Source organism: Saccopteryx bilineata, chromosome 6, assembly GCF_036850765.1.
Source record: "Saccopteryx bilineata isolate mSacBil1 chromosome 6, mSacBil1_pri_phased_curated, whole genome shotgun sequence".
Taxonomy (NCBI): Eukaryota; Metazoa; Chordata; class Mammalia; order Chiroptera; family Emballonuridae; genus Saccopteryx; species Saccopteryx bilineata.
This window is the reverse complement of record NC_089495.1, coordinates 77,191,504-77,219,037: the sequence shown is the minus strand read 5'-3', so window position 1 is coordinate 77,219,037 and position 27,534 is coordinate 77,191,504. Positions and strand designations below refer to the sequence as shown.

The 27,534-nt window shown below is 39.8% G+C and overlaps 1 protein-coding gene across 2 annotated transcripts in view; it reads right to left on the bottom strand.

Annotated features, from left to right (window-relative positions):
- Window positions 1-27,534, bottom strand: part of KLF12 (KLF transcription factor 12) — a 471,091-nt gene that overhangs the window by 247,308 nt on the left and 196,249 nt on the right. For both annotated transcript variants that reach the window (XM_066234031.1, XM_066234032.1), the window contains one exon: window positions 17,888-17,977. In XM_066234031.1, coding sequence (XP_066090128.1) covers window positions 17,888-17,977 — 90 coding nt within the window. The remainder of the gene's footprint in view (window positions 1-17,887; window positions 17,978-27,534) is intronic.

Here is a 27,534-nt window from a genome sequence, read left to right as displayed (position 1 = left end):
AATAATTATCAAACCATATCACACCTAATACACTGAATTGATTAAATAGCAAATTATAATGCACAAGAAAGCTCTGAAGTGTGCTAAAGAGATTCAGAGATGTACACTAGAACTCAGGGAGAGCATAGCCAACTCTTCTAAATGAAGTACATCAGTATATAATAAAGTATAACTCCGAAAACTTCTACATGTAACTTCATATTTTCAGGGTCCTCCCACGTATATCTGTTCAATGCCTCCCCCTTCAGTTTTTCTTGTACATGACCAAATAAATAAATAATTGGGAAATAAAAAAGTGTTACAGAAGGATAACTTATTTTGCAAAGCTAATTAGACTAAGTCAATCTAACTAATGAAAGACACATAATAAATGGTTCGGTTTCAAGCTCATCTGGTTTCTCGGCTTGAGTTACCTAAGTAATAGTAGCCATGCAGAATCAGGCAAAATTCATGCACAACTATAATGCTGTATGATTACAGTAAAATGGAGTCTCTAGAATCACAATCACACCATTTTAAGACTCTAACTGAGAATATGACAGAGCGGCACTCAAATAACCCTCCAGGTCCATAGAAATAATGGGCCCAAAGTAATCCCATGGATTATTCCCACAATGTTGTTGAGTTGTAATGAAATCATATTAGATAAATGAAATGGAATCAAGAATTTGAAAGGGTATGAAGCATGAAACTCAAATGTCTTACCACTTACCTTTAACACAGCTTTTATGTTAACAAATATCAGTAATTCCAAATTTATCTAAATGAATGCTGGAACAGCTAAACAGGCTTAAAAAATTCAGTACCACAGCACGAACTGGGGTATAATACAACTGAGGAGGTGAAGGAGGGAAGGAGAGAAACCTGTCATATTACAAGTAACTGAGTTCTATTGTCCAAACAAAAGGTTGAATTTTACCCTCCTTTACGCTGAAAAATCTGCTCTCAGGTGGCAGCCTATTCACAAGAAGCCCCATTCCCACCAATGTTTTTCCGCATCATCTCCACCTACCCAAGAATATCCTTTCATCTTCTTTATACCTCCTCCCCAGACTGAAACGTCTCTCAGCCCCATCTCCAGCTATATCAACCAGCCAGTCCTTCTTGGTCCCAACACTAACATATACCACTTAAATTCATGATGACGACTGGGGATCTTGGCTGTCTACAGCTCTGCTGGAAGTCCGACCCTGTATATATATTGGCACCTGAAAGATGTGGGCAGTTAAAGTGTTAGAAGCCTGGAGTTATAATCTCACAACTGCTACTGATGATCTCTAGGATTTACACAAGGGGTCACATTATTCATGTGAGAAAATGGGGATCACAACACTCTCATTTTCTCACTGACTGTATACACACCTCAAATGGTAATACACGATGAAGTGGTCTGAGTTATGTAAGGGGTACACAAAGAAGCAAAGTTTTACTGTTGCCATCATTTTTCTTCAGATGACAAACTCTGAAGAAGCCAGAGGTCCATTTCCAACAGCAGCAAACGCAAGGCTAGATTAGCCAAATCAGATTTAGTGAAGCCAAGAACAACATTATGTCATTAAATATTTTTCAGAAAAAGTGATAATAAAATAATGAGAAAAATTCTTTAAGACTTGCAAAAATCAATAATTCTCTATAATTGTTTCATTTAGGATATAACTAGCATTTGTTCAACGGCAGCTTAGTATCATAGAAAATCATTCTTCTTTTCTTAAATTCAAACACAGCTGGTTCTGACACTGAGAAGCTGGGTAATCTTTGAGAAGTTACTTAACCTATATTAATTACAATTGTCCTCACTGGTGAAAAAGAGATGATCAATACAGGATTAATTACCAGGAGTGTTAGATGAGATGACATAAATGACCAGGCACATAGAAGTGTCCACAAATGGTTCACTCTACGGCTATTCTTATTGGGAAATTCAGTATTAGGACTATCTTCCAAATAAACAGTGAGGTTCCTTCAAGTCAAGATATTGTCTACCTTGATCCCTAACAAGCTACACCATAAATGATTCTTTTGAAACTAAATTAACAAATAAATGTACTTAAAATCAAGCTAAGAGTTAAGACACACAATGCAATTTGAGCTCAAGTAAGTGCTAAACTGGGTGGGTAGTGATTATATATATAATAAAAGTACAGAGAAGAGAGAGGTCAATGAGAACATAACTAAGTGATTTTTGTCTTGGGACTTGGAGGATAACCATCACTTAAATAAACAACAGGGAGAGAGAGGGTAATAAATTAAAGCAACAGCCAGGAGCTAATAAATATTATATATATATTTATCTTCTCCAAAACTTCATGAGGTAGGTAGGCACTATTATAATCTTCTTTTTACATATGAAGAAACTGAGACACAGAGAGACAGAGTAGTTTGCTCAGGTACAGAAAGAATGTTGAAACCAGAACATAAATACAAGCAGTCTAGCTCCAGTATTCATATGCTTAATCACAGGGAGTAATCGAGGTCTGAATCAGTTTAAGCAGAAAAGTGAATACATTATTGCATCTACTATAAACAATAGAATCCTCTCGAAATTTAAGTGGATATATATATTGTAGTTTTCAGAACTAGTTAGTTTAGTTCCGAAAACTACAATTACAATAGTTTCTGAATTGTAGTTTCAAAAACCTTCTATTAGGTCAGAAAACCAGAACTGAATACTACATAGCCAGAAAAAAATTGGGGTGGAAGAAAGCCAAACCGCACCACAGATGTCTGCTCATGAAAATAGCACTACTACTACCATCTTCCAGGATTTGACGCCGGAAAGACTGTCACAGCCTTCTCTCCCAAAGAGCCGGAAGTTTCTGATACTGCAAGTAGTCTTTTCATGAGTAGGAAGCCTTGCATCTCTAGTGCTTAATGTACCTTACTGGCAACAAGTCCATATCTTAGTTGCAAGAGAGTCTAGAAACTGTAGGGGATTTGTTTGTTTGTTTGCTATTTTTAAAGATTCTATCTACGGGAGATTGGAAGCACAATATGGGACTTTAACAAAAAGTCATGATGTCAGGCAATCACAAAGGCCACCACACACACGGATTAATGGTAAACTGTGAAGGTTGGGTGAATAATGTCACCTACATAAAGTAAGGTCAGATCAGGCCCTGGCCGGTTGGCTCAGCGGTAGAGCATCGGCCTAGCGTGCGGAGGACCCGGGTTCGATTCCCGGCCAGGGCACACAGGAGAAGCGCCCATTTGCTTCTCCACCCCTCCGCCATGCTTTCCTCTCTGTCTCTCTCTTCCCCTCCCGCAGCCAAGGCTCCATTGGAGCAAAGATGGCCCAGGCGCTGGGGATGGCTCTGTGGCCTCTGCTTCAGGCGCTAGAGTGGCTCTGGTCGCAACATGGCGATGTCCAGGATGGGCAGAGCATCGCCCCCTGGTGGGCAGAGTGTCGCCCCATGGTGGGCATGCCGGGTGTATCCCGGGTCGGGCGCATGCGGGAGTCTGTCTGACCATCTCTCCCTGTTTCCAGCTTCAGAAAAAAAAAAAAAAAAAAAGTAAGGTCAGATCATATAGGAACAACTTCACCATATTAGGAAACAATTTATTCTAAAAAAGGTCATAGGTCTCTTATAATACTAAGACATTTTCAAGCATAAAGATTAGGTAAGTCATGTAATTAAAAAACTAGGAATATGAATCACTTAGTAACTTTTTTCCACAACTATTTCAAAATGTTATAAGCATAAGAATATACAGTATTTTCCTTATAACAACAAGCAAAAACTATTAACTTAGGATATGGCCATATTATACATCAAATATTATTTTTCTCTTATACTTTTTATAAAGAGCATTTTCCAAGAAAATAAAAATTTTGGATGATGGCAATATAACTTTATCTTTATGGTAATAAAACTTTGAAATAAAATACTTTTCTGTTTGTTCCTAGTTTTTTGCGCTTACTGAAAATCAATTACATGTGATAAAATAGAGTATTTCTAAGTAAAGTCCAACAACACACAACTAAGGACACATTTTTAAGTATAAATTATGGGCAAAGTAGGTATATAATAAAACAATATCAATACATATTATTTCTATTGTATAAACATAGATGAACAGTACCATTTTTAAATTTATAATGGAATCGTGGAACAGAGTAAGTTTGGAGCATTATTAATGTTAAACTTTCTTTTCAGTATCTATGTGACTAACTCGATATATATTATAATTTACATTTATAATATTTTATATCAAAAGAGTATGCACATTTTATTGATTGCTTAATACCAGTGTACTATGTATGCTAATTATTATGTATATAATTTATTCTAGCTGAATGCTATATTCTTTATTATACTTGAACTTAAATATAAGAAAATATTTCACATCCTTCTCAGAAACATTTCTGTAGTTCATCAACACTGCATAAAAATGTAAATATAGCTAAGGAAAATAATCCCAAAACAATAAAGGCAAAATCTCCTCTTATATGTATTTATGGAATGTCAGTGTAGAAATCAGAAGCTATAATGGAAAATAAAGTTTAGATGAAAGCAAATGAGAACATATAGTCATGTCACCTGAATAAAAAGAGATAATTTTCTCTTTAGTTATTTTATGGCTTAATAAAACAATAGGCACTAAGGGTATTGCTATATTGTTGATATTTATTTATAATATCAATAATGATGATGTTTAGGAAAATAATGATACTTTGCAAAATAGTTGACAATAAAAGACTGAAGAAATTAAAAAAAAATTTTATTGATTTTTAGAGAAAGGGAGAGAGCAGGAGAGAGACAGGAACATCTATCTGTTCCTGTATGTGCCCTGACCGGGGATTGAACCAGTAACATCTGTGCTTCCAGATGATACTATAACCAACTGAGTTATCTGGCCAGGACAACAATCCATTTTTAAATGGTTTGAATATTCATCTTTGTATGAAACAAACAAACAAACTTGGAAAGACCCAGGAGACTTGTTCTACTACCTTGGTATAGCCAACTTACCCAATGGGTTTGGAGAGTTTACACTCACAGCTGCATAAATTTCTTTCAGGTTGAAAAATTTTAAAAAATATATAACCTAAGGTTTTTTAAAAATCTTAGAAAAGTACATACTTTATCTTACTTTTATGTTTTGTTTTGTTTTATTTTGTTTTTTGGCTTTTTTTTTTGGTATTTTTCTGAAGTTGGAAACGGGGAGGCAGTCAGACAGACTTCCGCCATGTGCCCGACCGGAATCCACCCGGCACGCCCACCAGGAAGCAATGCTCTGCCCATCTGGGGCGTCGCTCCGCCACAATCAGAGCCATTCTAGCACCTGAGGCAGAGGCCACAGAGCCATCCTCAGCGCCCGGGCCATCTTTGCTCCAATGGAGCCTTGGCTGCAGGAGGGGAAGAGAGAGACAGAGAGGCAGGAGGGGGGAGGGGTGGAGAAGCAGATGGGCACCTCTCCTGTGTGCCCTGGCTGGGAATCGAACCCAGGACTCCCGCACACCAGGCTGACGGTCTACCACTGAGCCAACCGTCCATGGCCACTTTATCTTACTTTTAAAGAATAAGATTGTCTTGTTTAGCATGCATGAGCTTTAAGACTGAATAATCCCAATCATCATCTTCACTGCTTCACTGAAATAAATATAATTGGTTATGACAAGAACACAGTGCCCTGGCTGGTTGGCTCAGCGGTAGAGCGTCGGCCTGGCGTGCGGGAGACCCAGGTTCGATTCCTGGCCAGGGCACATAGGAGAAGCGCCCATTTGCTTCTCCACCCCCCCCCCTTCCTCTCTGTCTCTCTCTTCCCCTCCCGCAGCCAAAGCTCCATTGGAGCAAAGATGGCCCGGGCTCTGGGGATGGCTCCTTGGCCTCTGCCCCAGGCGCTAGAGTGACTCTGGTCGCGGCAGAGTGACGCCCCGGAGGGGCAGAACATCGCCCCCTGGTGGGCAGCGTGTTGCCCCTGGTGGGCATGCCGGGTGGATCCTGGTCGGGCGCATGCGGGAGTCTGTCTGACTGTCTCTCCCCGTTTCCAGCTTCAGAAAAATACAAAAAAAAAAAAAAAAAAAAAAGAACACAGCAAAGGAATTCAAGTTTGAGAGTTGGAAACAGAATTGATCATGGGTACTATGAGTCATGAGAACATCAGAGTTTACTTACAATTGCTGAGAAGAACATATCTCTTTACTAAGAAAATCTCCTGATAGTATTTCCATAAGGCAAGTAAAAGGACTGACCAGTGGATCAAAAACAGATTCGTGTTTTCCACAGGCCACAGAAATGACCACTCAGACCTTAAACTCACCAAACTTGCAACCAGGTTAAGTGTGCCTTGGTAACAACGTATACATTTTCCTCAGTGAGAACTCTGACACAACTTGTAAAGCAATGATAATAACTTTAAAAAGCAATGGTTGGGATCTTTCTGTTTTACATATTTTTGAAATTCTGGGTTCCCAAAATACTGTGGCAGAAAGAGAAATTTTCTAGAAGATAAATATAATATGTGGTTGTCAACTCTGCTCAATTTGATTTCTGTAATTGATAGACACAATAAAATAAAAAAATTGTCCATGTGACAACCAGGGAAGTTTATGATGTATTCACATTTTTACCTATATTTAAATAACTTAAAACATTATTTTATATTTTAAAAACATATCTTATGCTGTAAGATATATTTGCTAAATCTTACGCAATTGAGATAGAAAGATTTGAAGAGTTTTTACTGCGGGCGAGTGTGGGCATGGCTGCTGGACCTCTGCATACCAATTTGCATTTACTGGAGAACTGAACTAAAACTTTTCATGAGGTCTGCTTAAATCCTTCTTAAACATTAAATTTTTAATGGGAATCATTTGATATCAGGATCATTTCCAATGTGATCATTAGTTACAATAACTACCACAATTCAATTGAGCAGCAAAGAAAGACACTCGATCACAGTCGTAACAGCGAAAAGATTCTGATTCAGAATGGACTCCACCCAGCTCTACCCGTTACTGCTGGTGTCGTCCTGGACGTACAAGCTCTCTGCAGTTTTATTTACTAATGGGGATAATATTATATCTACTCAAGGGTATCCTAAGGTACAAAAGCATTTAGGACTATTATGCCCCCTTTCAATGAATCTGACCCCCTTTATCACTAGGAAATGTTCCATTTTATCTCCAGTTATATTTCTTTTTCTGAAGTCTATTTTGTGAACTATTAATACAAGCATCACAGTTTTGGTGTCATTGTTTAGTGTATACATAATATATCTTTTTCTATCCTTTACTTTTTGTTTAAAAGAATGTTTATCATAGATTTAATATGCTCCTGAAAGAAAATATTCTTTTAAAGAACTTTTATTACAAGGGAATATGATCATGCCTTTTATTTTCTACTTGACAGGTTTTTTATATAAATATACTGGAACTTCTGAATAAGAATAATTTTACCAGATATAAGAATTGCGGTTTGACCTGGTTAAGGATAGGCCTTGTGCACAGGCAATCAATAGGATTGGGATGGCTACAGACAAGGAACCTCACCTTTCATATAAAACTCTTCTTCCCGAGTCAGAAGAAGGGCATTGTCAAAGCCAACACTTATTTAAAAAGGGTCCGTAATAAGTAAAAGTAGGGCCATTTATTGACACGTGGTTGTTCCTATAACAAGTAGGTTTTTTTAAGTTACTTCCCTTTTGAACTATCCAAAGCCCTTTCTGCTAAGGTCCTCTTTTAGTAATCCACACTAGCTCTACTACAGTTATAAATCATCAGTTTCCTGGTTTTCTTGTTTTTGTTGTTTATTAAATTGTGGTAATGAACACATAAAGTTTACCCTCTTAACCATTAATTGGATAGTTCAGTAATGTTGACTATATTTACAATCTCTAGCACTTTTTCATCTTGCAAAACTGAAACTATATCCATCAGAGAACTCTCCATTTCACCCTTCACTCAACCCTAACAATCACCATTCTATTTTCCATTTCATGATTTTGACTATGCTATTAAAATTTTTTCCCATTGATTTGAAAGAGAAAGAGAGAGAGCAAGGGGCAACTCGCTGTTTCACTTGGTTGTTCCATTTGGTTGTGTACTCACTGGTTGCTTCTCCTACGTGCTCTGCCCGGGGATCTAACCCTCAGCCTCCTTGCACAGGGATGGTGCTCTATCCACTAATCCCCCCGGCCAGGACCTGATTTGATTATTTGGTGCAGATTTCACATTTCTATCATCTTTTGTTGCTTTCCTGTGACAGATGGTTTCTTCTGCTTGGGGCTCATTAAAATCTTGGATTTGTGGGTTTACAATTTTCGTCACCTCTGGATGATGTCCAGCCATGACTTATTCAAATATTTTTATGATCCCCCCACCCGCCACTCCACCTGCAAATCTAACTGTATGTGTATTAGACGACTAGAAATAAAGGTCACTGCGGCTCTGTTCATTTTTTCATTTTTTCTCTCTCTGTCTGATCAGTCTGATCAATCTCGATCAACTGCCAGACACTGTGATGTTTTACATTACTAAGGGCTAGACCTTGTTATCTTCCTTTCGAGTGTGGGATTTCATTCTGGCACAGTCACGTAACCTGCAGATCTGTTTGAGCCTTCCCAAGCTTGCCTCACAGGTCTATCATGGCAAGGGCCAGACCAGACTATCCTGGGACTAATTCAGCTTCATTACTAAGTTCTGACTCTTCTGAGACCCCACCAAAAGCCCCATGGATGAAGGTTTCTCCACTAAGGTTTTTGTGGACTTTATGTGAGCTTCAAGAATTGTTCAGGCCCTGGCCAGTTGTTCAGTGGTAGAGCATAGCCTGGCGTGTGGATGTCCCAGGTTCGATTCCTGGCCAGGGTACACAGAGAAGCACCCATCTGCTTCTCCACCCTTCCCCCTCTCCTTCCTCTCTATCTTTCTGTTTTTCTCCCACAGCCAAGGCTCCATTGAAGCAAAGTTGGCCGGGGCACTGAGGATGGCTCCATGGCCTCTACCTCAGGCATTAGAATGGCTCAGGTTGCAACGGAGCAATGCCCCAGATAGGCAGAGCATGGCCCCCTGGTGGGCATGCTGGATGGATCCTGGTCAGGCACATGTGAGAGTCTGTCTTTCTGCCTCCCTGCTTCTTGCTTCAGGAAAACAAAAAGAATTGTTCAGCCTATTGCATCCCATGTTCTTTCTTTGCCTTCCTCTACACTCAGGCAGATCATTACACAGCAAAACCCATCCGGGGACCACTCTAACGATCACCAGAGAGAGCCCTGTCTTGTACAACTCCTTCCTCTGTTACTGTTCCCCTTAAAAATTAGTTGCCTTGACTTCTCCAAATTCTAACCCCTGCCTCCTTGACTCGCTGTGACTGCTGGGCCTCGTCGGCTTCTCCTCTGCTCTGCCCTCCAGCAGGCCTCCGAGGCAGTCACAGAGCTTGCCTCCTCTCTGGCCCTACTCCGCAGGATCACAGTCCTTATCTGCCTGTCACACAATATGTGAAATACATTACATATATTTTGTCTGGTTTTCTAATTGTTTATGATGGGAAAACAATTCCCATAGCAGTTAGTCCCTTGTGATCAAAAGCAAAAGTCCTCCAAGGGTTAAATAAGAAATTTCTGTGGATACTTTATGAACTGGGAATCAATACGCAAATGTTAGCACAAGAAAACGCATCTTGATAGAGAAATATATGCCTTGTGGTCCAAACTTTTGTTTTATTCTACGACAAGGACTAGTAAATGAAGGAGAACAAAGTCATGCCTAAGCTGAGCTATCTGAAAAGGTTAATCTCCCCCAAAATCAAAATTCCCAAATTACTCGACACATGAAATTTCTTTAAGAAGTGTTCCTTTTTACAAAGCACTGACCCTACAAAAATGCAAATATGGTGCTCTTGGAAAGAATCGCATTTTATATTCTCAAGTAATGAGCCTGCAGTTAGAACCACTCGTCTGCTGGTGCCCTGAACCATCAGCGTGCGGCGGGTCAGTGTCTGCACAGGGGGTGGAGGAGAATGAGGCTGACGCAGAAAGCGCATTGCTAACGGGAAGAAGGAGGGCAGAATTATGGACTTCACAGCCCTGCCCAGGGCAGGCCCCGAGGGAAAGGGGTTGCCTGCCTGCTATATTTCCCTTGGGTTCTATCTGTAATTACTCTCACAGCTCATTGATTTTCAATTCTTTCTATTAATACATTTATTGGCCATTCCGACATTATGAAAATCAGTCCAAGTCTGCTCCTCTAGTGGAGGATAGCTCTTCCCTGAAATATGAGTTTTGCAAGTGCAGATATTTATTACTCCTTAAAAAAAAAGGGTCTCATGTTAGCAGTAACACAAATTCTGTAGGTTTTTCCTTGAAGCCAGGCAGTGCTGTGCAAAGACTGCACCACAGATCGAAAGATCTCAAACAGTGGGCCATCAGAGAATATGAAACGATAAGCAAATTTATATGTATAAGATAATTCTACCCACATACTAGCTGTGTTGGCTGTTGTTATACAGTACGGAGCTGATCCTGAGGCTCTGTTAAAGGGTAATGCAAGTGGCATCTTTATAATGCCTTTTCTTGTCTAATAAGGTCACTGAAGTAACACTGTCTTACTAAACTTTTACACACAGGTGTGTATTAAATCTTGGCTAAATTAAACATGATGCTTTACTGAGGAACAGAAAAAGTTACATTTGTTACTGGGTTCCCCCCCCTCCAGCTACTGAATTTTAATGCAACTGTCTTTTTTTTTTAAGATTTTATTTATTCATTATAGAGAGGAGAGAGAGAGAGAGAGAGAGAGAGAGAGAGAGAGAGAGAGAAGGGGGGAGGAGCAGAAAGCATCAACTCCCATATGTGCCTTGACCAGGCAAGCCCAGGGTTTTGAACCGGCGACCTCAGCGTTTCCAGGTTGACACTTTATCCACTGCGCCACCACAAGTCAGACAATGCAACTGTCTTAAAGCAGCACTTCATAGCACATGCCTACTTACAGCCACAAAACTTACCCTGTCTCTATTTTTTTAATAAAGCCCAAGGAATGGCATCTTTTCCAAAATAGCACCTATCTTAAAATCCTCTCATTTCCATAATGTGACACTGGCCCTCACAATAAACAGCATCTGAATTAATCACTATTTTTTGAGCCCTGCTGATCTGTCTATAGAAACTCCTTGTGCTGGGATGATGATGAATAAGGAGGTACATCTGTATAAGCTCTGCTCTTAAGGAAGTTACAATGTAGTTGGCTTAATGGTGCTAGTCAGTATTCTGTAATAGAGAAATGTCCTCATCACTGGCTATGAATGCCCTGTGAAGGGTTTGCACGAGGCACTTACTATTAGCTGCCTCCAGGGGACCAAAGGGCCATTATTCTCTTTTGTCTGTCCCTGAGTTAGGGAGGTCAGAGAGATCTCTAGTCTGACTAAGGAATATTTTCTGCTAGTAAACCATGGGTAATACAAATGAACTTATACCTGTCTGCTACCACCCTGTACCCCTCCCAGCTCCATGGTTATGGCAGAGACATTGGGCTCTCCCCAAATGAACACAGAGGGGTCTGTTACCTCATAATTACTGACTGCCTGAAGCACTGAAAACTGAAAAACGCCCACTATCTCTCTCTCTCTTTCTCTCTTTCTCTCTCTCTCTCTCTCTCCCACACACTTTTGCCACCACTCTGTATTCACTGGCCTAAGGTAGAGAAGACACCCACCCCTGCAAGAGAAGAGAGACAAAGTAACCAAAGGCTTTAACACTGTTGTAGCTGGTGGAGGGGCTCCGGCCAGCCAGTTCCTGCAGGATGGCAGATTCTTCAGGTCTTAGAAAACAGCGAGGGCGACTGAGGAATGTTTTCACGCCTTCCCCTAACAACTGTGCGCGCGTGCATGCGTGTGTGTGTGTGTGTGTGTTTAGAGAAAGCTCTTTTTTTTAAAAAAAATATGTTATTTTAAAGAATTTCAAACATATACAAACTTAGGCAGATGCGGTCACTTTGTACCAATCACCGAGGTTCAGTAATGATGGAATCATCACCAACCTTGTTTGTCTCCATCTAGTCTTTTTTGTTCTGCAGCCAATCCCAGACATTTAATCACTTCAGCTGTAAATATACCCATAAGTATCATTAAAGTGTATGAACTGCCAAATGCCATCCTCACACCAAATTCTTACGTCATGTTTTGTTAAATGAATTATCAATTTATGGCTTCTTTATTCCATTTTTCACAAAATCTAATCAGAACGTAAAATATATCACTAGATATACTTAAATAAAAATTCAAATTAAAAAAGTAAGAGCTCCAACTTTCGATTTACCTTAAATCTACTTTTAGAATTACAAATTACCATAGATGTTGAAATTTCTACTAAATGTCTTATGAAAACTGCAGCAACAGCAACTGAGACAATGGAGCCCTTTCTATTTCTGTTTTTCTTCAGAAGCAGAATATTTATTCAGTACCCACCACATCCAGAAGGCTCCTGGGAGGCTGGGTAGTTCCCTTAGATTCCCAGGTGAGGAGAAATAAGCAGACGAGGCCCTAATGTGACCCACACCACCACGGCGCTGGGCTGAGCAAGCATCTGAACTCAGTTCTGTCTCACTTTAAAGTCTAGGCACTTCTACTTCCACACACAGGCAGCTTCACTGCAGCAGGACTTTTAAACTCACAATTAGAAATGCTTTCTCTCACTCCTTGCCCCTTAGCCGAGTCACAGAATGTCAGGCTGACCCTGGGAAGGCCTTGTCTCCAACAGGTCCGCTGTACAGAGGAGGACCAAGAGGCCCACAGATAAGAAGTCACTTCTCAAAGTCATTCAACCTGGTAAATTGCAAAGGCCAGGGATACAATCCCATTCACGTCTTTGAGGCAGTGGCCTTCATTACCTCTGGGTGTAACAGGTCCAGGAAGCTCTACCTGTTTCAGTCCTCTGCTTAATAACATGTCAGAACATTCAATGGCTGACAGCATTCGGGAAGTTCTTGTAATGGCAGGACACAAGCACCAAAGGTCACTAAGTCATTCTAACGTTCCCTGTGGGGCCGAGGAGTGTATCACAAGAGCGCATGCCCTTCCAATGGCCTGCCTGGTAGCATGCACTGTATTACCAACAAGCCTGAAGAAAGCTGAAGTCACATTTCTAGAGACTACAATAATTATCTATCGAGGAACCAAAAAACTAGGATGCAAGAGTCAGAGAACGCCAAACTGAAGGAAGGTACAGGGTCAGCATCACTATGCCAGAGTATCTATCCAGGTCGTCACATGGGTACAAGATTTCCCCTTTGCCACCAATAAACATAGGTATTTCTAATTTTTATTTTTATTTATTTTTTATTTTTTTCTGAAGTTGGAAATGGGAGGCAGTCAGACAGACTCCTCCTGCATGCGCCCGACCAGGATCCACCCGGCATGCCCACCAGGGGGCAATGCTCTGCCCATCTGGGGTGTTGCTCTGTTGCAACCAGAGCCATTCTAGCACCTGAGGCAGAGGCCACGAAGCCATCCTCAGCGCCCGGGCCAACTTTGCTCCAATGGAACCTTGGCTGCGGGAGGGGAAGAGAGAGACAGAGAGGAAGGAGAGGGGGAGGGGTGGAGAAGCTGATGGGCACTTCTGTGTGCCCTGGCCGGGAATCGAACCCGGGACTCCTGCACGCCAGACTGACGCTCTACCACTGAGCCAACTGGCCAGGGCCTCTAATTTTTATTTTTATATTCCCAACAACCCCATTAGGTAGAAAGAGCAGGTTTATAACTAGCTATTGACAGGTTTCATATTTTTCACCAGGCCAGTTGTAATGCCTTGAAGAGCTGAATAAAGCAAGTTATTTATGAGCACTTACCACTTGCCAAGAACTACCAGAAAAATATAAGAAATGTTTCTTGCCCTCTAAGCACTTACAATCTGATTGAAGAAACATGACCACATATACAGGCAGAGTGGCTAACCGAGGCCTATTTCAGTCTTTTTTGAAGCTCTAAAATGTGCTCATTTAGTCCTGAATTCCCTGGAGGGATGGAGGGACCTGTAGCGACCAACTGACAGCAAAAGACCTAAGATCCTATTTACAGAAGAAGGTGACGAGCACAAACAGAGGCCTTCATGGTGCAGGATACAGGAGGTCCACTTAAGGCAGCCTGAGTTCAGGATGCTGCCTGCAGTCTGAAAGGGGGGCTGACTTTTCCTCCCTGAGAAACTGGAAGTTAATGTCTGCGTCTTATAAACAGTCTCAAAACTAGGTTTTCCAGAATAATTTCAGAGGCCACCCAATGCACCAACTTCAGGCTTTCTCCTTCACTGTTGTGACGCCTCAATGCATTTCTATAACTTTTTGTTCATTGTAACTAACATGTCTCATCTTTTGCAAAAGCCATAATCACACGTGATTAATCTCACCACTGTTATCATTTTCTTATGAAGAATCAAACTTCAAGTAGCCTTAACCGTAAATGAGGAAAGAGTCTTGAAAGACTGAAACAGAAAGACCTTCAGAATTCTAGCACCCCTTCTCTAAAACCAGTTCTTAGAATCTGAAATTATATGCATGTATCACTCCCATTATCGCCGATGAAAAACTTTAGTAAGGTGATCAAAATAAAGTTCACTAAAATTCTAGATTTTAATTCCAATTTTAAAGAATTGCCTTATAGTATTACAAATTACTAATGATAAATTATTGTTTCTGAGAGTAGTTGTCATAATACATTTCATTCAACACTGCTGGCAGCATCTCCTGAAGCTTTACTGTAAAACAGAATAAAATCTGTCATGTATTTTAAAAGTAGACAAAAAACTAAAAATAAAAAATCACGCTTCTACTTCCCTCCAAAAAATGTGATCTAAATTAGGGTTAAAGTATCAGTATCAGTTCCATTCACAAGGAGGGAAATTGATTTCAATTAACAAGCATTAAGTAAAACGTATGTACCTAAAATTTTTCCTTTCCTTATTTGAAGATAGAAAAATACTTTCTATAAATGCAACATGATGTTCTTATTTACAGTGTAAAACCTCTGGGAATATTGGCTCCTTTTTTTTTCTTGTATGTAAATCTTTCATGCATACCTTACTTTAAAAGTGAAAAATACTAGTAAAGGGAGAGAAGTATTTAGACATCACTGAAGTCCCAGGGCTGGTGACAGTACTATACTATCCTGGTTTTCTCTGGTGGCCCAGGCAGTATTTACCACCTTCTTTCTGTGTTTTGGCTTCCTCCAATATGCATGACTTGAGTGGATCTACCGGTATTCATGCTGAAGAATATATGTATTGTGAAATAAAACACAACATTGTGAAATACATAGCTTTTTCACTTTTCCATCAGCAGTGGGAAAAAACTATATTCTCTCTGAATGAAATGTTATGGTCTATATCATTTGTTAAACTTAAACATGGGTTCTGCAGAAATGTATTCCATTAAACTGATGCTAATGCATTTAAATTTTTATTTATTTATTTATTATTATTATTATTTTTTGTATTTTTCTGAAGCTGGAAACGGGGAGAGAGAGTCAGACAGTCTCCCCGCATGCGCCCGACCAGGATCCACCCGGCACGCCCACCCGGGGGCGACGCTCTGCCCACCAGGGGGCAATGCTCTGCCCCTCCGGGGTGTCGCTCTGTTGCGACCAGAGCCACTCTAGCCCCTGGGGCAGAGGCCAAGGAGCCATCCCCAGCGACCGGGCCATCTTTGCTCCAATGGAGCCTCGGCTGCGGGAGGGGAAGAGAGAGACAGAGAGGAAGGAGAAGGGGAGGGGTGGAGAAGCAGATGGGCGCCTCTCCTGTGTGCCCTGGCCAGGAATCGAACCCGGGACTTCTGCACGCCAGGCCGACGCTCTACCACTGAGCCAACCGGCCAGGGCCGCATTGAAATTTTTAAAAAGCACAACTAAAATATAATAAATCTTCCTGTGGTTAAGTTAAAAAAAAAGGGTGAGAACTACTTAGTTTAGAGGATGCAGAATTTAACTTAATGAGTAAGGCTGGAAAACCCAGGTAAAAACACAGTTTTTGCTGAAGGTTCATCTCCACTGAACAGACAGTACTAATAACTGCCACACAGTCTTCCATGATGCTCACTGCCTAAGTCCTGGTTGACTCTGTGTGATCAGTCATTATGTCATGTGTAAAACTGTGGAGTTGTGTTATGGGTTGACATAGTCAACAAAATTCATTTCAGAACTATGACAATCAACACTGAACATAAAGGGGAAATGATACCCTAACATGAAAATGGTGTGTTTCAGACACAGGCTTGCACTAAAGAAGAGAAATACCGGTATATATTGAGATGTCACACTTCCTGCCACGTATTGCCTGGGAATGGTCCTGGGGAGACCCAGCAAGCCCATGACTTAAGATGTCCTCATTAGAAATACTCTCAGTACAGCCATGGCCGGTTGGCTCAGAGGTAGAGCGTCAGGCCGGCGTGTGGATGTTCTGGGTGTGATTCCCAGTCAGGGCACACAGGAGAAGCTCCCATTTGCTTCTCCACCTCTCCCCCTCTAGCTTCTATCTCTCTCTTCTCCTCCCCTCCTGCAGCTATCAGTAGAGCGAGTTGGCCCTGGGTGCTGAGGATGACTGCATGGCTTCCGCCTCAGGCGCTAAAAAACAGTTCCTGTTACAAATGGAACACGGGCCCCAGATGGGCAGAGCATCGCCCTCTAGTGGGCTTGCCTGGTGGATCCTGGTCAGGGTGCATGTGAAAGTGTTTCTGCTTCCTTTCCTCTCACTAAAAATTAAAAAAAAAAAAAAAAAAACCTTTCAGTATAAAAGTATTCTAACCCTTCAATTGTGATCCCAAATGAATTTATACATGCTGATTTTTATAACAGTGAAATTTTATTCACATTTCAGTTTTATTTTGATTGTTCAATTACAAAATAATGCTAACGTTTAGTTTTGAATTTTTGAATAACAGATACACTAAGAAGGTTAAGAGTAAGTATTTACGTAATTTATGTCCCTTTTTCTGGTGTCTGGCCTATCCCAGCGGTGGAGGTTTGATAAGACAGGTAGGTAGTGTGCACTCAGATAAAGAGCAATGCTTGCTCATGGAAATACAAAATGTGGTCAACTGATGCTGCAAGTGATCACACTGCCCTTTTTAGCAGTATATTTTAAAATTCATTTTAGAGGGGGGGGGGGGAGAGAGAGAGAGAAGGGGGAAGGAGCAGGAAGCATCAACTCCCATATGTGTCTTGACCAGGCAAGCCCACAGTTTCGAACAGGCGACCTCAGTGTTCCAGGTCATTGCTTTATTCACTGCGCCACCACACATCAAGCACACTGCCCTTCTCATGAATTTACTGGTGAGGCTATAAATGTTCACAATAATAAAGTCTCCAACATCATTTTTAAGAAATCTAGCTATGCTCCTGTCCCTTTATATTTTTAATAGCCATACATTAATCCATCAATTTGGCTATACACTATTAAATAAGCTTTCTTTTGCTTTTATACTCTTTTCAAACTCAGTTACCTCAGTTTTATGAACTGTCCCCTCTCCTCATGGCATGAGAAAGGGTTAATTCAAATATCAAAAGAGAAATGTATCCAACAAACAGTAACATTCCCATACGTGGACGCTGTAATTTCCTAAGAAAGAACCAAGCTAATTTGACATTGATGTTATATTTCCATTCTATTCTTTTTTAAATACTCTCTTAGCTTTGGATTTTCATTAACTTTTCAAAACAGTCACAAATTTATATAAAGCCATATGGTTCTTATAAGATCACTAAACCTTCCTAATTTCAGGAAGTTATCTTTTCCAAGTTAGTAATATTTGAGGTTGCAAATGAGTGAGAATCAACCACAGTCTCAGATGATTTTACTCAAGAGAATAAAGCTTAGGCAAGTGAAAAATTCTGCTAACGTCCAGATTCTCTGGAAGTGACTGCCACTATCATAAAGAGAAGGGGGTGTGGTGACGTCAGAAACTTCTGCTTACCCCTTGTTCAGATTCCAAAAGTTCTGTTTTGACTCTGACTGCCGGCATCCCATCAAGCATTAACATTCTGTTCTCAAAGGTGTTGATATTCTGAGAATCAAAAAGAGAGAGAGGAAAATTCAGCTTTAAAGCATTCAAAAGAGGACATCTGGTAGACTCTGCCTTCATTATAGTATATTTAGTACTGCTAACCTAATTTTTTAACAATGAAGTATAATGAAATGAGAATATCAGCACTATCAATTATCTTCTCATTCTAAACTTTCATTTGAAATAATGACTAAGAAGTTGAATTAATCAGTCTGAGTCTCTGACCTCGGGGTTGGAGGTCAGACTAATAAACCAGCATAAGGAAACCTTACATTAATTTATATGGGGCTGGAACAATTCATCACACTTTTGCACAAGTGAAAGGAAATAAAAGGCCAGTTTCTTTCCCCCTTAGTTCTAGAGATTGTACTACATAGAGAAACCCATAAAAAAGAAAACAGATAAAAGAAATTTACATATTCTCAAATTATTAAATACAAGGTAATACAGTTCTAGATACATTAAATTTTGGTATCAAATGAAAATATTTACATATAGACCCCAAACATCTTTAAAACCAACTAATGTAAGTCTTAGATTAAGAGTGAATTTGTAAGCTGAAGTCATAAACAAAGAATAAATGATTAGTTTTTTTATTTTGGTATATGTTGTGCTATGTCAGCCACCTCATGAAAGGAAAAGTTTACTTCTATTGTGGCTCAGTAAAATTTCAAACTATATTAACATGGAGAATAAATCAAGACTATTTTCTACTAATTTTCACTGCTTTGGGGTTTTTCTGAAGTCAATAACCTATGAAGGTAGTCAGAAAGCCTCATATCAGTGCTTGCTTAAGGCCAAAATCAAGTTCATGTTTTAAAACATGTTTAGAATGCCAACTTCACCTTCCTACATTGACTAAACTAAAAAATTGAAATGACTAAATCTGACTGAGTTTTTAGAATGGTTCCCTTGCTCCATTATAGAATGTAACATAAGATACTATGTAGTCTTATTAAAAGAAAAAGAGATCCATTTCTAAATATCTTGCCTACTTGGTGGCAAAGATTAATATCATTTCTAGGCCTCAGGTTTTTAGCCTTTCATATAGCAGCTGCTTTCTTCCCTATAGTTAAATAACAAAACTTCTACATCAATAAATCATAAATTAAATGTTTTTATTACTAAATAATGCCAACAGAGTGCAGTATAGTGAAGCTTTATTTCTATTTCTTGACTCCTCTTTTTAAGTAAAATCCTCTTAAGAAATAAAATTTATAGGTTCTCTTATCACAGATATTTGCTGTGAAAAATCAACAAGAAGGAAAAGCAAGTTTATTTTAGAGTTAACTAATGAACATTTACTAATTCTATTAGGTAACAAAAAAATGACTATCATGTTTTTTTCTTAGAAATGTACAATATTATTGAAATTGCAGGATACTAGGTTTTAATCCTTTGCTTTTAATTTGTCCATATTTTTTTTAGGATTTTGCATCCTAATAGATAGTTCAAAGCGGAAAGAAGTTTGGTATTTCTGGCAAGCTGGGTAAATTTGTTCCAAGCTTAAAATCTTTTCATGGAGGTTGGTAGGTTGTTGACACATCAGGCATGGACCTCTCATGCTCCTGTGTCCCTGTCCAGGGGTGGAGGCAGCCAGCTCGGCTTGCCCCACCCACCCAGTCTCGGGAAAGCCTTCCAGCAGCGGCTGGCCCTCAACTTCCCCTGTAACAAAGCATCCCATGGGCTGTTGGGTGGGTAGACAGTGAAGGATGAGTTGATATTGCTTCCTACCCCAGAGGAGATCTTGTTCAGAGGAAAAGGAAGGAAGACTCTTTGCAAAAGGAGGGGAAAAAACAAAGAGTGATTCTGGAAGGGCAGGTTTAATGAACTGTTAGAATCTGATTAGAGGCTAATGTGCCATTTAGTGCTTCTGCACCAATTTACAGCTGATATACTTTAACCATTCTCCTCACTGGCTGTGATAAACTCATCAGTTTAAAAATGCAAGCCAACCAGAATGTCGGAGGTTAAAAACCGATAAATCACGAAAATCTGACTGGGTTCATGTTCCACTGAGTGCATTTAAACATCCCTGCATTTTCATGATGGTTTTCTTTTTACTGTTATTCTTGAATAATTCTACATGTGTTAAGGACAGGGTATACATTTTAGTTTCATGTGAAAGTGAAAAAATAAAAAATATTTTCAAAAAAATTTTTAAATTAAGTTTTCCCTGGAAGTGGTTCTCTTTCCTTGATTTTCCAGGATCATCCAGGGCTGCAGACATAATAAATGCCAGGAGTAACAATATTCACAACTAAGGAACCACAACTTAACTATTAAACTCTTTCCATTAGTGCAGATTCGATCTGTATAAATGCCTGAAAGCTACATTGTAATTATTTATATATATATATATGAAGCATATTAATCTCTGAATTCATGATTCTAACCCTGTTTAGAATAAACATAAGCACTGAGCATCACAACATATTCCAGACCATGCAGAAAGGTATATGGTTTTAATAGAGCATGGAAATTATACAGCATCGAGGATACAGTCCTTGAGAAAAAATACTGATAGATTTATCTCTCTAAACTAAAATCAGATATATACAATCTCAGTTGACTGTGGATTTTAAATATGTAATAAACTCTAATAATATGAAACTGCTGTCAAACACATCCTGCCATGATATTAATCAAAACACATTTGCTGTGGAATCAATAGCTCAATTGATTCCCCAGAGGTAAATAAAATTACAGAGTCATCAGTTGTAGTAACATCATCCTCTCTGTATATTTATGTTGTAGCAAACATTTTGGTATTATACAACCCTATATAATTTATGTATGTGTCTATATACATACACACATGTATATATACATGCGTATATATAATACTTAAGTTATTTTGTACAAGTAAATTTTATTGAAGTAAAAGCTACCGTTAGATTTATTAGCTGGCTGTTGACATGTGAACTGATTGAGAATAGTCCTCTGGATGTTCCTATTTGGCCAATAAGATTTGCAACACAATTGTCCAACTGATACAGCACTCCTTGTCAAAAGTTGTATAAACACAACTATCATTGATCTTACCAAATCAAACTATCATGTATGAAATATGGCAGGAATGAAAGAGACTGATGCTCAACGATCATTATCTCATAAAAACATAGAACGGGGGTGACTTTTCAGCTAGCCAGTACAATGTGTCTCATACTTCCATAATGCATGTCTTTTCCTCCTCCTCCTCCTGATTGTGGGTCATCTCGTTTGTACACTTGGAGTAAGACGGAGTCAGGCAGTCAATATTCAATAGGCCTGCCTAACCAGGTGGTGGCACAGTGCAGAGCTGGACTGGGATGCAGAGGACCCAGGCTGGAAACCCCGAGGTCGCTGGCTTGAGCGTAGACTCACCAGCTTGAGCACAGGGTCACTGACTTGAGCGCGGGATCACAGACTTAACCCTGTGGTCCCTGGCTTGAGCCCAAAGTTGCTGGCTTTAAGCCCAGGGTCGCTGGCTTGAGCAAGGGTTCACTTGCTCTGCTGTAGCCCCCCAGTCAAGGCACATATAAAAAGGCAATCAATGAACAACTTAAGGTGTCACAACAAATAATTGATGCTTATCTCTCTCCCTTCCTGTCTGTCCCTATCTTTCCCTATCTCTGTCTCTCTGTCTCTGTCAAAAAAATATTCAATAGGCCTTATTTTATACAAGGCTTTCTATCATAAGCTAAAAAACATCTACTGGTGTTTTGATTTCTAAAGGTATGGGGCTACTTTCATTTAAAATATGTATCCATCCTAAATTTTCTGTTTGGCTACAGGTGATGAGATGTGAATCACCCCACCCACACCTGTGCTATGTTAAACAGTGACGTAAGGGACATGAGTAGCAATTAGGATTCACTGCACCAAGTTGATTAAGACATTTTTTATTATTATTAAGTGCGAGGTGCGGAGGCTGAGAGACAGACTCCTGCATGCTTCCCTGACTTGGATCCACTGGACAAATCCCCTATAAGGCGATGCTCTGCCCACCTGGGGTCACTGCTCTGTTGCTCTGCAACAGAGCTATTTTAGCGCCTGAGGTGAGGCCATGGAGCTTTTCTCAGCACCCAGGACCAACTTGATTGAACCATTCAAGCCATAGCTGTGGGAGAGGGGTGGAGAGGTGGAGAAGCAGATGGTTGCTTCTCCTGTGTGCCCTGACTGGAATCAAACCCAGGATTTTCACATGCTGACTGACACTCTACCACTGAGCCAACTGGTCAGGGCTGATTAAGGCATTTTCATATTCATAGAAGATTCTTAAAGGTTTATAATGCAAGTGTGCCAATTGGTTAAAAGTATCATCCTTAAGTACATTTTCCTACACAGCAAGTAAAGGAATGAGATTACAAGGACGTTAGCCTTTTGCTTAAAAAAAAAAAAAAAAAAAAAAAAAAAAAAAGCTTCTTAGAGGAGTTAACCTCTCTTCTTTCTTGAGTCATGTTTACCGTAATAGTAGATTGGAATTATACTCAGTCAATGGTTTCAGTTATTTCTTGCTATGCAAAAAAATCACGTAATAGCATAAAACAACAATCATTTAATTATTCTTGGAAATAAACCTAACACCTACTACATGCATATTTACTTTAGACCAGAACTTGTGCTCCCAGCAAGCCCAGATGTCAATGCTATTATATTATGTGAAGATGAGTCACCTGAGACATAGGAGGTTAAATTGTCCAAAGTCACAAAGTTAGTAAGTGGTATAGCTCTGTTACAAACCAAATGAGTCTGAACCCAAGTTGAGCTCCTAACCACCTCTCTCTCTCTCTCTCTCTCTCTCTCTCATTCCTCTCAGGTCTGAGTTTATTTAGTCATTGAACTAAATGCACAATTTCTGGTCTCTGGTGCGCATCAACATTTAGGGAGTAATAATGAAGGGTAGTCAAAAAAGCCCCTAATTTCAAAGTTATTCGACTCTTTCAATCAAGCTTTCAATATATTTCCTTGGCTTGATAAAATTATGCGTTTCTATCCTTAAATATTTCATAATTAATTTAGCAAGTTAGTCCCATGCTGATTCAACATCCAGAGAAATCTATGGTAATCACATTTGCTACCCAGTGTTTTGAAGATACTCATATCCTTGCTGGCTCATTCAATATTTTAACAATAGTTTCATGTACTTGGATGATATAGAAACTTCATCTTCTCCATTTTATACTCAAGAGAGATACAGTTGGACATTGCCTTTAATTTATTATCACTTAGATTAGTATAAAAGCATATTTCTCTTTGCTCACCTATCCTCACACTGGTAAGTCAATTTAGTAAAAGGCATAGACCTCAAATGTTGCAAAACAAACATCACCTCAAATACAGACTTGGCTGTTCTGGTGCAGCCTTTTATCTCTCAGAGCTTTGCAGCACGGAGAATGACGACCACTGGCAGAACCAAGAGCCAAACTACTGAGCCACTGGGACTCTCAACTTAAATCCCATTCAGTGGTTTCAGTGATCCATACATACCTCGTTCTGAAATACCAGCCTTCAGTGTCAAAACCCAACCTCCCCCATAAGTATTTCACATTGAACTGTGGAACTGTGACTCTCCTAAGACTGGTGAAACTGAGTGTGCCGTGCAGTAACTTATACTTTCCTGAGAGCGAATATCATTTTATGTCCTATGCTGACAAAGTTCTATATTACCATAGCAATATACAATTTACACTAATGTTTTAGAAATGTGATCTCACCTTCTGAATAATACTTTCAAACCCCAGAATACAAATTGTAATAGATTGTTATTTTTGTCATATTCTAAAGAGCTGCATATACTTGGGAGTTGTGAGCAGGCCCAGTTTTTCCATAAACATACAGAGAAAATCACTACTGTGCCACAATCACCTCATTCTAGCTATGCCACATTTGTGAGCCGTGAGACACAGTGTGAGATAACAGGGGCAAGCCAGAGAATGGAAAATAAAAGCCAGGTTAAAAACCAGAAAAGGACTTGGTATAGCTGAAACGGAGTGTTCACTGCAGAAGGAACTGGAGATGAGACAAGACAGGTGACTTGGGGTTAGATAGCAAAGGATCTTAAATGTTATGGTAATTTATTTATTCATCCATTCAAAAATACTTAACACCTACTATGTGCTAGTTCTTAGGGTTGCAAGTGCAAGAGGCTCCTGCCTCAGTGAAGCCTGAGGTAAATGGGGGAGAAATATGTGTAAGCATCACCCAATTGGCAGCGTTGAGGAATCCTGAAGGCTTATTAAAGCGAAAGCGTAATGTGTTTAAGCTTTGTGTTTAGAATGATAGCACTAGATTTAATTTGGAAGATGGCTTATAAACATATGCGGTTAAGCCCTGGCCAGTGGCTCTGTGGATAGAGTGTCAGCCCGTGTACAGACGTGTGGGGTTCGCTTCCTGGTCAGGGCACACAGAAGAAGTGAGCATCTGCTTCTTCCCCGCTCCCTCTCCCCTTGCTCTCTCTCTTCCCTTCCTGCAGTCAGCAGCTAGATAGGTTTGAACCTGTACAGGGTGGGCTCTGACGATAGCTAGGTTGGTCTGTGTCAGCCTTAGGCACAAAAATAGCTCAATACTCGAACACTGGTTCCAGACAGGTGTTGCCCTGTGGAACCTGGTTGGGGTGCATGCAAGAGCCTGCCTCAATATCTCCCCTCCTCTCATCTAAAAACAAAAACAAAAACAAAGTATGTGGTTTGATGCAGAAGGAAGAGCAACCAGCCTAGAGGCTACCACAACGGCCCAGTGGAGAGGCGGTAAGGGATCAAACTAAGGTAGGAGCAGTGGGAATGAAGAGGAAGAAAGACATTTGAGAGACAGGTCATAGGAAGAATGAACAGCCTTTGATGACTGATGAGGGAGAGTGGTGGTTAATTCAGAGGCGAGCTCAGGGTCAAGAACGGTACTGATTTTTCCCAGGTTTTTACAGGAAGGTTAAGGCAGGAAACCCAGGAAGAAAAACCAACCACGTCAAATATTCTTCCAATATCCCACATAGCAGTGGTTCCCAACCCCTGGGCCGTGGACCAATACCGGTCCGTGGGCCATTTGGTACCGGTCCGCAGAGAAAGAATAAATAACTTACAGTATTTCTGTTTTATTTATATTTAAGTCTGAATGATGTTTTATTTTTTTTTAAATGACCAGATTCCCTCTGTTACATCCATCTAAGACTCACTCCTGATGCTTGTCTCGGTCACGTGATACATTCCGTCCCACCCTAAAGGCCGGTCCGTGAAAATATTTTCTGACATTAAACTGGTCCGTGGCCCAAAAAGGGTTGGGGACCACTGCCATATAGGATCTGTCACACTCAAGAGTATGTGAATATTTGGGCATATTGGTTAATTTCAGTATACTTTTGTTTACATGCAGAAGAAGAGTTCTCTTAAGCTGAGGATATTCAAGTCTTATAATAGATGCATAAAGTCAAATTTATCCAAACTTGAAAACACATTAAGTTTGGTTGAAATAAAGCAAACACACACACATAACCACTATATAAACAAGTCCATTTATTAGCTATTAAAGAGTTAACTCTGCTTTTACTAACACTGTCTCTAGGATTTATCAGCTTTATAGACTGTCACAGTTATCAAAACTTAAATAAAAACACAACAGAATAGATATTTGCTAAAATACAAGTTTAAGAATGTTGACCATTAACACAGTCATTGGCCATTTCCCTTTATGAAAACTGTACGGATAGTAATGAAAAAACACACAGAACACTGAATGGAAACATAACTGGTCTTCTGTGCCTACAGAGAATGAAGATTATTATCAAATATTAAGTCATTTATTTTCTGTGGGAAACAAAGGAAATGACTATTGACCTATATTTCCACCTTTCTTGGTCTGTTATGATGTCAAGTGGCTCCTTATCAAATGCAAACTAAATTACCTTGTTAAGACACAGGCTGTGAAGTGTTTGTATACTGCACAGCCTGCAAAAATGGTACTGAAGAGTTGGGAACGAGTAAAAGAATTCTGAGGAGAAATAAAAATCCAAGTTTTTTTTTTTGTTTTTTTGTTTGTTTGTTTGTTTTGTATTTTTCTGAAGCTAGAAACAGGGAGAGACAGTCAGACAGACTCCCGCATGCGCCCGACCAGGATCCACCCGGCACGCCCACCAGGGGCAAAGCTCTGCCCACCAGGGGGTGATGCTCTGCCCCTCCGGGGCGTCACTCTGCTGTGACCAGAGCCACTCTAGCATCTGGGGCAGAGGCCAAGGAGCCATTCCCAGTGCCTGGGCCATCTTTGCTCCAATGGAGCCTCAGCTGCGGGAGGGGAAGAGAGAGACAGAGAGGAAGGAGAGGGGGAGGGGTGGAGAAGCAGATGGGCGCTTCTCCTGTGTGCCCTGGTCGGGAATCGAACCCAGGACTTCTGCACACCAGGCCGAAGCTCTACCACTGAGCCAACCGGCCAGGGCAAAATCCAAGTTATTTTTTTAAAAACTGTGACTATTCTAACAAAAACAAAAAAGAGAATGATCAACTTTAAGTTTCTCCTCGATGGTCAGAAAAATGTGTCAACTACTTAACACGTGAACTAGGTTTTGCCTAGTTTCTCCCTTCCTATCTGTCTGTCCCTGTCTGTCCTTCTCTCCTCTCCCTTACCCCTCGCTAAATTAAAAAAAAGTAGAAGAAAATTAATTTCATAGTTTATTTCACCCTAGAAGTATTGTCTAGTAAAAAGCATTATGTACGTGTTTGTCATGTTGTCAAAGGTGTAACAACAGTAACTGCTATTAAAAGATTACACCAACAATTGTGTGGCCACCTGTGTCAGACACATCGTAAAATTGCCATGCATTTCCTATTTTTTTCTCGAACGCCCTGTATCCGGGGAATGCAGTGAAGACATAATCGGTCGCCAATGGCCAAATGCACAAGCTCAACCCACAATGAATTCTGTCAAATTTCCAGTATACCCACCTCTAGCTGTGATTTCTTTCCAGATTTCCCACATGATGTCCTTAGTCGTAATAATTAATTTTTATATATAATTCAAATTCTAAACTAATTTGACTCTTTTTTTGGCAATGCTATTCCCTATTTATTTCTACTTGATCTCATTTTCATCTCCAAGAATTTGGTAAACCTTAGCTTTTACCTTTTTAAAAGCACTCCATCTTCCGTGTCTTGTCTTTTTTGTACACATTCATACTTGCACAGAAGTGTAAGTTAGAATACTGTCCAGAACATGGGACACATGAACAGACTTCCTGGGTTAAACTCAACAACCCAGGCTTTTGTATAACATTCTCATTGTTTCAGTTTTCTTATCTGTAAAATGCAGATAACTTTCTACTTCACAGAACTGTTTTAAGGATTCAGTGAGAAAATGTATATAAAAGTGCTTCAGCATGTTACAAGTCTTGAACCATTATAGTTGTTATTAAATCATTTAAATTACTAATAGTAATTGTAATATTATTTTGCCCATTCTTCCCAAACTTACTTTTAGGAACAAATGTCATAATCTGGTTTTTGTGTGACTCCCTGTAGAATCCACTGAGTTTTATGTGTTAGATAGTCTATATAAGTCTATATAAACTATTATATAACAAAAGCAAAAAG